We start from the raw sequence: 12,550 nt of genomic DNA on the forward strand, positions 1-12,550 counted from the left end.
ACTTCTTTCGTCCAGACCGGGATGAACTTGACAACTCGAGGATGGAAGAACTGCTCCGCAATCACTTTGATTATCGCATATCCAACAAACGAATACACATGAAAGAACAGGATGCTATCTCGGAACATCAAAAATACAACCGACGGAGGGCTCGTTGTGTCCGGGTACGTTCTTTATCCTATCTAACCAAAGCATATAGACTGACAAATTTCTTCCATTGTAGTTGTCTCAGCGCCGGCGGGAGGCTTGCCTCTCCTGCCCAAGTGTAAAGCCATACGAGGAATTATTCAAGGATGAGCGTTTGTGCTCGAGTGACGAATCAGATGATAATGTCCTTGAAGAAGATCGGATCAGGCACATCCCAATTTATCGTTCTCAAGCAGGAACTATGTTGGTGGAGCATCTTGATATGATATATAGACAACTGAGAAACGACGAAGCGCCGAAGAGATCCGGAAGAAAACCCGCGAAGCGTATAAGATCAACAACGAGGCCTGCCGTCAACTCACCCAGGTGGCCAGTAGGTTTACCGTCAGATTGTGTGGATGAGTTATTCTTGACTAAAATTGGAGCCCCAGCGGTTCAAGCACTCAGATTGAGGGACCCAGTTTTGAAGGACGTTCCTGTCCTTGTAGCTTCTTATTCATAGCCGTCATCCTTCAAAGCTTCATCCAGGGATGAGCCAAATGTAGGCGTTCTGGGCTTGGGCACGGAGGTACTTTCATGTATGTGATCTGGGGACACTTATTGTTTATGTCTGGATATTGTTGGTGATTATATATGGTGATTTTTGGTGATCATAACAAAGAGCTTTTAATTTCGGCAAGTGAGAGAATCTACTCATAGTAAACACCCTTGCCTGCCCTCATGTAAAGCTCACGGTTGTCGACAAACGCGAGGGCATTCAGATCGCAAGGAACTTTGAATGTCCGAAGCTGCCCTCGCAACGTCATGTGTGTCCCAAACCAGTCTACTATCTTATCAGCTATGTCTTCTGACCTACTCATTTGTTAGCACAGTGCGTTTTTATGCCCTAGGGCCAGGTATCGCACAAATATATTCATTTTTTTTTAAAAAAGGCGTCTTTTGGGTGTTTACATCATGTATGCTCAAGCTATCGCAAGTGAAAGAATCTACCCGTAGTACCCATGAGTGAATACCCTTGCCTGCGCTCATGTAGAGCTCACGGTTGTCGACAAACGCGAGAGCATTCAGGGCCCCTTCCGTCTATTCGAGTCGACCGAAATAGAGTTCGAGGTCCTCATCATCATAGTAGATATACGATATAGCCGAATCTGAAGGTTCGAAAGCCTTCTCCGGGTTGAATACTATGGCCAAGATGAAGGTATGAGAAGGTCAATATATGATCAAGCCCGAAAAGGTGTGAGCTGATGGGGTTACCTAACACAGGCCTAGATGTTTGAGAACGAGTAGCTTTAAAGCTACAAAGTTACTGCCATGCACCTATCAGATCATATCCAAAAGGTTCAAGACACTCAGCGGAATAGCGCAGATGGACACCTGAGCAAAAACTAACCCAATGTCGGGGTGGGACATATAAGTTTACAATGAGGCTGAATCCACCATTTCCAAATACATACATATGTGTCTAGGGTGTGTATGTACAGGTGGTAATACAGAAACATGTATATGAATATGTATGTATAAGCTTAAGTATCCCAGGGCCCTGTTACATCTCAACCTATCAGAACGTATCTCAACCAACAACTTGATAATTTATTTGCTCTTGGCTCTTTCTCTGCCTCCCCCAAAATCCTCTATTTGTGGGTATTCATTCATTCTGACTGGACCAACTCATCAACCAGATTTCCTGATCTTGCTGTCTACCACATCATCACATCAATCAACTATCCTTCTCTACTTACTTTGCTGCTTTCTCGACGGCCTCTAATTAATCCCAGCTAGTCAATCACATTCAAACGACTAAAGACTGTGGATCAGACAGTCACTCGCCACCTATAAAGATGCTGAAACCAAATCCTCATGATTTGCCTGAGAAGACCCGATATTACCTGCATGACCTGGACCAGGTCAGTAAGGTCGTAGGTGTATGGTTGCAGAGTATGCCCATGACATATCCCCTGCAATCAGCCTTAAACACCGTTTGGAATGTAGTTGAAATTGAGCTTCAGGGTATGTTTAGTCCTTTACTTTCTAGTTTTCCTGTTTCTTTCATTGATCATATGATTGCTGATAGCCATCCTGACATCTTGTCGTATGTCCGTTAGCTATCGCAAAGGACATCTTACCATCGGACTTTATTTCTATATCAATTTGGGACGATTCTTCTTATTTAAACAATCAGCAAGGTTCATATCCAGGCTTTAATAGGGCAATGGACCAAAATTTGGACAAAATCAAGAATCATAACGGGAAGCGTGAACGAAGTCCCCATGATGATGCGAGACCGATTTTCAATATTCACCACTGCTCTACAGTTTTGTCTACATCTGTCGGAAAGCCAATGGCCTCTACTGAATGTGTATCAAATCATCTTTCTCAATCCGCACATCACATCGAAGCAAAAAGGCACAAGACAGCTTCAATTGATGAGATGATTCTGTCTGGTCAAAACCATCAAAGTTTATATACGCCAGACTCAGGCAAGAATCCTCCTAAATCCCGCACGCGGCCGATCCCAAGCGACATGGATAACATCATTCAGGAAATCTTTCGCCTCGACCCTCTTCCCTCGTCCATTGCCGTTGGTATCCCCTCAGACTACGTAGCTACGCGGATACGATACCCATGCTACTTTCCCAGCCCTGATGATTACGAGGTAGGAGAATTATGGGAGAAAATTGATAGTGAGTTTCTGAACGTCGTGGGGGCGGATATACTGAGTCGGGGCGACTTACGACGTGGCAAATACGGGGTACTTGGCATTGTGGACTGGATTCTCGACGCACGCGAGCATCCTGGCTGGGACGACACATGCGAGAATGTGGTGTCAGGTAAACTGGTAGAGTTACGTGATCGTCTCACCAGTGCTTTGCTTCAGCCAGATCACGTTTCCTCTCATGCGTCTATTCTTCACTCGCCTACACATTCTACAACCACATTGGTCGGACACGATTCTCCCCCAACTTTTATGAAAGATCGAGATCAGCCTCCCTTCACAAAAGCCAACACCAAATCCAAGTGGATGGATACCGTCATGGTCAGTGATGCGTCATCGTCGGATGACACCCACGGGGTCGGTTTGCCTGCACAAACAATCCGTCCTGCAATCAGAAAAACCGGTGTGATCGTTGGTGCAATCCGCATGCCCAGAAGCGCGTCTCCCCCTCCGGATACCGACGCAGAACAAGTGCAATATCAATCCGCTTCAAAACGAGCGAGCTCCATCCGACAATCTACCACACCCAGAATCATTGGTACAATACGCATGCCCAGAAGTGAAACTCCTCCATCGGATACCGACGCAGAACAAGTGCAATATCAATCCGCTTCAAAACCAGCGAGCTCCATCCGACATTTCACCACACCCAGAGTTATTGGTAGAATCCGCATGCCCAGAAGTGAGACTTCTCCATCGAATACCGAGGCACAAGCACGATTCAATCTATCTCCGCATCTTTTGAATGCATCCAAGTCAAAGGTGGTCAAAGCAGGAAGCACAGATCAGCTTTCAATCGAAGGACCCGACAACTCATCTCATATAACTCAAACCGTAGGACCAGGTGACTATGGATCTTTTGTTGCATTGCTAAATTACAATTGATCATAGCTCACACGTATCGTTTTTTGCTAGGTCAAACGATTACCATGAAATCTTTGCCAGACGTCGATCAATATTCACTGTCAATCGTTGGGCCAGTAACTGCAACTGATAACAATTGCCACTTGCGCTGCCATGAGTCATCGCCAATGTGAGTGAAGAAGAGAACTTGAGCCTGTTACATAATGCTGACACCAATAACTTTTGAATTGTCAGTCCAGGCGAAGGGAATGTTGATCAAATCACTGGTGATTCTCCTCCCACACGCGATCAATCAACAAGACTGCAAGCGTCAGGCAACTCTTCTTCATCATCCGCCGCCCAGGAAATATCATCCCACCAATTGATTGACTCCTCTCAACCGCAACCAATCTTTATAAGCTCTTTTTGGGTAAAGCAAATTGACATATACAAGAGTATATCAGTCGAAAAGAATAACCCTCAGCCCACTGAACTATCCGAAATACATAAGGCCAAACGAGTCTTATTAGAGACCTTGATTCGAGGATCGTGTACTGAATTCAATCCTAACGAATCGCTGTCACGGCCTGTTACTTTCAGCAGCTTGGGCCAACCTGGCATTCGGTCATGGTGTGAACAACCAGAAAGTGGGTCCTTTTTGCGAAACACCCGACATATTTCAATACTAACTACCCGTATGGTGGTTTAGATCGAGAGCTTTTCACTCCAGGTCTGGAAACGATCTGGTATAAGCCTGAAGTCTTCAATTTTGACGCCATTGCGAATTCCGAACCTCCGGAGTCGATCTCTAGACACGAGCGCTTTCTTTGGAATACACTCAAGAATTTTCGTGTGCCTAGTGCCACTCTTGTTGAACGTGGAATGCACTACGTATTGGCGGCGCTTGTCTTAATTGGATCCGACGCTGAACAGCCGCATCACTCTCCCGAGCTGCCTGACGTCTCATCAATATCCCATGGCGCTCGTACCGCTCTTTCATGCTGGCAACACTACAAAACACTTTCCTCCCTGCGTTGGGCTAAACTCGAAGCCAAGCGGATTGAAGCTGCTGACAATTGCATAGAAGATCTTGACAAACTGATTGCGACTATCTATACAATGGTGGAGACCTTCGCTAGTATATGGGCGTTTACATCTCTGAAGGCCGACATCGAAGCCACCCAGAAAGTTATCAGGGAAAATCAATCTCCCGAAAAGCTCGAAGCATTGACTTTAGGCTTGGAACAGCTGAAGAATGCTTGCAATCAAATCAAAGTAGAGTATGCCAACCTACCAGCCCTAGTCGCCTTTCTTTGTTGTGGCGTCAAGGGGCTGATGATCTACCCCAATGATATACGAGTATATACTCCTTTACGTGCCATAAACATCCTCCTGGTGACAAGCCATCTAGCCCAACTCGATGAAAGGATCTCTGAGCCAATATGGAAGAGAACTCAATCATACATAGTCGGATTTTTGAATGCTATCATTCAACCAACTGACTCATGGGTACCACAAGAGCTGAACCGATATCACTTGGCCAAGGCTCTCTTCCTTGATTTCTCGAACCATTTTATCTCACGTAATATATCAGAAATTTGCGTTCCAAAGGCCAGAGCTTATAAAGTACATAACAAAGCATACTCCTGATCATTGATACCACTTTCAATTCCTTCTATAATACTGCATATCTCATGCCTTTCACTCCATTTTACAAGGCTATATATCTCCATGCTTTGTTCCTCTACCCCTCTTGTCATACATTCTACAATAGCATCACTGTTCTGTTCCAAAAATCATGCCAAGGCTTGAACCATGTATACATGCACCGGATCCTGACTGGTGTCAAATGTCATGAGTGATCTTACACTTTGGAAATCCGCCCACAACTTTGCTGCATTAGCTCTGGTATTCAAATGAGCCATCATCTTTGGTAAGTATCAAATGAGAAGCATCAAAGATAGTCCTAAGCCACCATCTTTGGTAAGTATCAAATCACAAGGACCAAAAATAGTACTAAACAAAATGACACTCACCAAGGATCCGATCAGATCAGAAAGCACAAGCATGTCTATGGTAATGCCCATGGTATCTGTCACCCACATCATCAAAGAGAAAAAGATCGAACAAAGGAGAATGTGGAATGAAAAGGCGTCGTAAACAATATCAAAATCATCACAAGCACACTTGATCTTCTCCACTATACAAACAGTTAGGAATAAGAAACTGAAAGCATTCCAAATTAATTGTCCCAACTGTAGTTGTGGTTGAGCTTCCATCACGAGCAATTTACAGTGCAAGGCGTCCAGAATCACGTCGATGTCTTCCTTTGATAAAAATTTATTAGAAGCCAGGATAACAGAGGTCTGCTCAGCCTCAGTTCCAGCGCTTTCTTCTTCAGATTTTCTACAGGGTTTTTCTGGTGATGGATGGATCAGCTGGAAAGATAATATGTATATACTTAATCACAAGGGTTTGAGAAATGGATGCATACCTGACCTGACTAGTGAATGGCTATCTTTCGAGACTGTAACTTCAACCACAGTCGGGTCCATCCCCTTTTCTGATTTCCATGAAAGAGTTGGAAGAATCAATATTTGTTTCTCATAATGGTCGAAGATGCTGAAAACTCACTGTCTTCATGATTATTTATTGCCATCAGAGGTGAAGGTTATTAGATGAATGAAGGTTATCAGATTGATTTTGTTTTTGTTTTGTAAAAGCGTCGATTTAAAAGCTGTTATGGGTGCTAGATATGTTCAAACACACTATGACTTCAAATACCGGCCCTTTTGAGGCTGGAAAGATACCCAAATGATTACTGAGCCTATTTGCATACTCATCAAGCTGAATCGATCGCAATAAATATAGAATGAGCCTATTAAGACTCAACACTGTCTGAGTCTATGTTTTCAATCAAAAGATCGATCTCCTTAATGCTTTAGAGAAAGGTTGTCAGCTTGCTTGACAGAGAGCTCAGGCATCTGATACTTATTCTAACTCATTCCAAAGACACCGCTGGGCTATTTAGCTCATTTCCCTTGGTTATCTGATTTCAAATTCTGGTTGATCGGGGTTTTCCCGTTGTTCTTCACTCACAGGGTTCGCAAGAGTAAAGCCCTTTGTTGGGTCTGAGCTATCGAGTCCGAATGGGGCTCAACATGAATTGGAATCACACATTTGTTGAGCCTGAGGAGGCGATACCAATCACCTAGGCTGATATCCTCAGGTATCACCCCTTGTTTCTACTCGAAAGGCAAACAGCCAGCTCGGCCCATGTCCTGCTTCAGCTCCCAATATCAAGTATATATAGACAGCTGCCCAGATGTCAATTTATATCAAACCATCATTGGACTTCAACCTTATACAATATATCGCAGCGACATAAGCCCATCCAAGTTAGATCTTGTTTATCAATCATCGTCAGTCCAGCAATCAGTATACCATGTCGAATTCCTCAAAGAAAAATGCGCTTCAATGTGATTCATGCAAAATCGAGTACCCATACCTTGCAAGATCACCCACCTCTCTCAAGCCAATCCTTTGCAATCCTTGCAAGTGGAATCGGTCACATCCAGACTCCGTTGACACCCATGTACCCTGCAAGATGTGCAGCTGTCGGTTTTTGAAACTGCCGTCCAACGTTTGCGCTCGCTGCAAAAAGCGCTTGGCCTCTGTTGAAGCCAGTGAGACGGATGAAAGTGAGCATATTAGACCTTCCTAAGAAGTATCGCTGTCCATTGCGATATTGATTTTTCCAACTTGACGATCTCATTCTCAGACGACGAACAGGAAGAATTGATACCTGAAAATGACTTAGGAACCTCATTTGATTTGACGAGCCAAGTTGATAGTCTAGCAGATTCACTCGACTCACTGTTAATACAAGGAGAATGTGAGTCCTCAGCGCAATCAACATTTTAATACTATCAATGAGGAAAACTGAATAGGTTTTTTCTGTCTTAACCTCATTTAGCAAGGAACGCAGATCTCTTGGTTGACAGTGAAAGTTTGAAGTCCAACAAAATTAAACTGGAAATCCTGCCTCCTAGAACGCCTGCCATATGCTGGAAAGATGGAGACTTACTGATGCTCATGTTCCAGAAAGGTCGAAAGAATCCAATTTTCCAGCCTTATCCAGTTAGATTCCGAGTGGAAGACAACAACTTGATCGGTTGTGGTAGATTCATGAGGTGCTACAAGGCTGAAATCAAAATCAAGCACAAGGTCCATCAGGTTGTTGCAAAGAAATCGGATTCTAAAGATGCATCTTTGTTATATTACCTGGAACAGGCTGAACTATACTTACTTGCAAGCCATGCTGTACAGAACTTCAAGAACACCATTCTCGAAAGCAGGAAGTTTGGAAATTTAGAGAGAGAACTAGTGGCTCAATTGCGCGTGAGTCGTAGCAAATGCATGCATTCATTCCTAGAGTTTACTTCTCACACAATTTTTATGTGACAATACAGTTTGTAGATCACTTTGTCGTTCAATCTGGAAAGGAAGTGTGGTACTTTGAGGAGGAATTGATCGGGAAGTATGAGAAATATGTTGGAAATGTGGATTTCACTGTGAAAGACTCAAGTAATGAACTTCATCTAATGCTCCATACACTGTCTCATTGGCATCTTCATCAACACAAAGGGCGTTCAATGCTGTGCGACTTTCAAGGGGTTGGTGCGACACTGACGGACCCAGTAATGATTGGTCTTGAGCAAGTGTCTCTGTTTCTCATCTGGAATCTTTCTAAAGCTAATCAATTGTTTTTGACAGCAAAACCTGGGGCAGTGGAAATACTAATTTTGACGGGCTCAGATCTTTCATCAAGATGCACAAATGTAGTCACTGGTGTGACAAGCTTGGTCTTTCCCCGCCTTCGATGTGGAAGGATGAACTCAAAAAGATGTGCAAAGAATCGTAGGCTAGTTTGTTAAAATATTTGGGCTATAAGTTGATCTTGCAGTAATAACACATTTGACCATTCAACTTGGATTTCAATTCATATATAATGATCACTATAATTTTGTTCCCTCACACATTTGACATTCTTTGAAAGACTTTGAGCACGGCTTGAACACAATTCATTCCTGAAATCTTTTTGCAGTCAAATGGATCACATTTTGAAATTTCATATTGCATCGCTTGTAGTGGTTGCCATTAATGCTTTACATCACATGTGCAACAAGCGATACAAAGGTTTGAGTGGCACAGAGGCTAGTGATGCATCTCGATCTCAGCGACTTTACATCACATAGAGATACATCACAAGGGATTCATGTGATGTGGAATCACAGCACAGTTGAATCACATGAACCCTTGCCATCCAAACTCACATGCGATGTTGGATCACATCCGGGAAAAGTGACTTAAAATCACATGATCATTACATCACACAGCACTAATGTGAATCAACATCACAAGTCTGAGTGCTTTGTGTTGGTGCATACCACCATGCCATGCAAAAATGTTGCCGGTGAGCAGTTGGTGTAGACTTGCACAGAAACACCTCATCTGTGGCAGCATGTGTGTTACATGCACGAGTCTCCCTGTCAGTTTTTCGACTTCCTTAAAGGTGTGTGGTGTCGTCTTCTCTAGGGCTTTGTCGACCTGTCTCATTCTCTCCTCTTTCTTTGATTCTGGTAATCTTACTGACCACTCTCTTCCATTCCAGATGAACCCGATATACTTCTGCTCTTCCTTGAACTCTGCGTACTTCCCCTCGTGTGTTTTTACTCCAAGTCTTGCACTTGCGTCCACCACGTCCTTCATTGCTACCAGATCGACTTCATCTTTCCACCTTACAAATAAGTTGTCATCTACCCACCTGAATACTTCTAAGAAATTAAACTTCAGCTTAATTATCGCTCTCCAAGTGTCTGCCGGCCCTCCAAAACTCCCGCATCCAGCCACACCCCCAAATGTTCCTCTCAAGTCCAGCAATATCCACCCCTCTGGTGTCCTCACCATCAGATATCTCCATTGGTTTGGTGCAGTTGGGATTTGCCGATAGGCCTTCTCCCCATCAAAAATTCCTAACTCTACCTCCCTTGTAAGTTTTGCAAAGAAATCTGCCACTCTTTTGAAGTTATCCCAGCTTGTTTCAAATTTGTCTTTATCTACCAATGGGTTCACTGATGTAATATCTTCTCTCCTCCTAGGGTATGACAGGTCGTGGATGATTCTTGTTGAACCATCTCCGTTTATCACCATGCCCATTGGGCTCGTTCTGAAGAAACCAATCTTCTTCACTACCTCCTCTTCCGTGTAAGGTCCTCTCATCCTTCCTGCTAATAACTCTTTCGTAAGTTTTTCCCTTATCTCTTCCTCCGCTTCCTTCGATGACTGATGGTTGTCTGGCGAGTAAAATTTTCTCCCCTCCAGACGGTGCTCCGGAATTTCCTGTGTGAATCCCTCTTTGAAACCTTCCAGCACATATCCGTGTTCCTCCATCAGGCTCAGATTCCTCAACTCCTTTTCCCACTCATTGATGTCCATTTCGCATTCTACTTGGGTTGGCCAGTCTTTCCTTTCCGGGTATGGGTGCGACTTCTCCCTCTCCTTCTCTCCGGATGACTCTTTCTCCTCCTTTAACTCCACATACTCCAGCTCGTAACTCTCTAGCTCGGTTCCTTGGTCTTCTTCCTGGATCTTGGTTTCCTGGTTCACTTCAAGCTCCAACTCGACCTTCCTTGGTTTGTTCTCCGACCCTCTTTGCTGCACCGCTCTCTCGTCTCTCCCATCCTGAGTTGAGGGATCCTCTGTTGCCACACCTAAGTCTGGGTGCGCTTCTTTCACTCTCATGGTCTTGGCTACAGGTAACTTTGGTCTGCGCAAAAAGGGGGAGGTTTTTCAGGATGAAAAATTGTAGGCTTGTTATTTCATTTTGTTCTTTCTTCTCTACAACTTAGGCTAAACTGGGAACATTCTGCTTTTCTCAGACTCACTCCTTACTGCTGCTTTCTACAGTTCCTCGGCCGCTTGTGCCTCCTCTCCGTTTTGCACACCACCCTGGTCCTCTCCCTTGGAACCATCCTCCTCTCTGCGCCACCCCTCTACCAGTGCCTCCTCTCCCACTTCCCCTTGTTTGGATTACGCTCCCTCCGCGTCCCCTACCTTGGTTCGCTCCTGCCAGGATGGAACCATTTTTTGGTCAGGACTCTCTCTCTCCTTGTGCTTTGCTACTTCCTGGGACTCACCTCTATTCGGTCCGCTCCTGCTCGCGTAGCCTCCTCCTCCCCCTACGTATCCACTCCAGGTTCCTGAATTCACCTGGCCTGTCGCTGGGTCAACGTTCTCCTTTTCGCCGCCCGTCACATAGGGGTTGTCCATATGCTTCCTCCCTCCTCTTGCCTCCCTCAACAAGTCTTTGTGCCAAAATCCGGCGTCGTCCATCATGTGCTTCCCACTTGTGTCCTTCATCACCTTCATCACTATCAGCCTCACCTTCATGTCATATCAAAGGCCACCATCCAGCATTTGGTGATCCTCTTCACCTTTACCACATTATCTCAGTGCCTTGTGAACATCGCCGCCGCCTTTGGCCTATTGTACTCCTCTCCTAAATAACGTATGAAGAGATCCATCACGTCCACCCAGAAACCATACGTCATCAACAACCCCTCGCTCAGGGTTAGTCCGGAGTGCGTAGCTGATGATTTGTCCTCCTGCAGCTCCTTCAGGGTTTTCACTTTCTTTTTCCCGGCCGCTCTGTGATCTCTTTCAATCCACCCCGGTTGAAGATCGTCAAGGGTACGTACGCCTTCAGCGCTTCATAAGTACGGAGTCAACGGGATGAGTGTTGAGCTGCTCAATGGCTGTCCGATCCTATACGTGATCCTCCGTCTTCTAGTACGTGACCTCTTAATCAGCTCTATTCTGTCTCATCCAATGCTTCTTCTGACTCACCCTCTTCTATCTCCTCTTCTTCTACCATCTCCGGGCACCTATTCCATACTACTTCTCTTCTCCTCCCTTGCGTTTCTTCTCTTGCTTCCTCACTATCCTCTCTCCTCTTTCCTTCTCCATCTCCTGATCCACCGTTTCTCTCCTCCAGTTCGTCTATCTCCTCTTCTCCGTCATGTCCTACTATCAAGGACTCCGTCCTTGGCCGCTTGTCACGTCTTCTGCTCTGCGACCTGCCTCTCTTCATTCACAGCCCCCATCTACTAGGCTCTGGCAGTCCAGAGATTACCTCGACTTCATGAAAAATTCATGAAAAATTCATGAAAGCTTCAGAAAGATTTCACCAAAACTTCCTGCAAGCTTCATGCAAGCTTCATGCAAGCTTCAAAAGAGCTTAAGATGATGCCTGCATCTGGGCAGGTCTGCAGACCAACAGATAATAATGTGGCCACCGACCGGAAGAACCACATGCCCTCAACTCTCAACAATGGACGGGATGTATCACAGCAAACATTTTCTGTTTTTTACCAGACCACCCAGCACTGCCCTCATAGTTGCCTCAGCAACAGATGTCCAAGGAGTCCTTGGATGCCCCCCCCAACAAAAAGGGCACCCAACAGATACCTCTGAGGCAAATTTTGGCCATTGCGGTTGCCTTGGATTGGATCCTTGGCTGGAGCTTCCCTTGGAGTGGAAGTCCAAGAACTCATATTTTTGCATATATGCTGGCTGTGCATACATGCCTCATGAAGTGATTGGAAGTTGTGACATGTTTGACAAATGGCAATCAGGGCTGGTCACCCATGGAAGATGGATTTGGGAACAACACCCAAACCAATCCAAGACAATGCCACTTTTTGGACACTTTGCATGTGGTATTGGGGGACAGACATATCTGAACCAATACCCAATACAATATGAAGACCAAAAAAATCTCGCAGC

The 12,550-nt window shown here is 44.9% G+C and overlaps 1 protein-coding gene across 1 annotated transcript; it reads left to right on the top strand.

Annotated features, from left to right (window-relative positions):
• Nucleotides 1-1,101: 1,101 nt before the first annotated feature.
• MELLADRAFT_60539 (uncharacterized protein) lies at nucleotides 1,102-5,353 on the top strand (the record flags this gene model as incomplete). Its single annotated transcript, XM_007406335.1, is given in 9 exon segments — nucleotides 1,102-1,123; nucleotides 1,181-1,257; nucleotides 1,277-1,345; nucleotides 1,629-1,658; nucleotides 1,684-1,788; nucleotides 1,923-2,154; nucleotides 2,250-3,704; nucleotides 3,964-4,350; nucleotides 4,413-5,353. The coding sequence occupies 9 exon segments, from the start codon at nucleotides 1,102-1,104 to the stop codon at nucleotides 5,351-5,353; spliced, it is 3,318 nt and encodes a 1,105-aa protein (XP_007406397.1).
• Nucleotides 5,354-12,550: the final 7,197 nt, after the last annotated feature.

This window comes from Melampsora larici-populina, assembly GCF_000204055.1.
Source record: "Melampsora larici-populina 98AG31 unplaced genomic scaffold MELLAscaffold_6, whole genome shotgun sequence".
Classification (NCBI taxonomy): domain Eukaryota; kingdom Fungi; phylum Basidiomycota; class Pucciniomycetes; order Pucciniales; family Melampsoraceae; genus Melampsora; species Melampsora laricis-populina.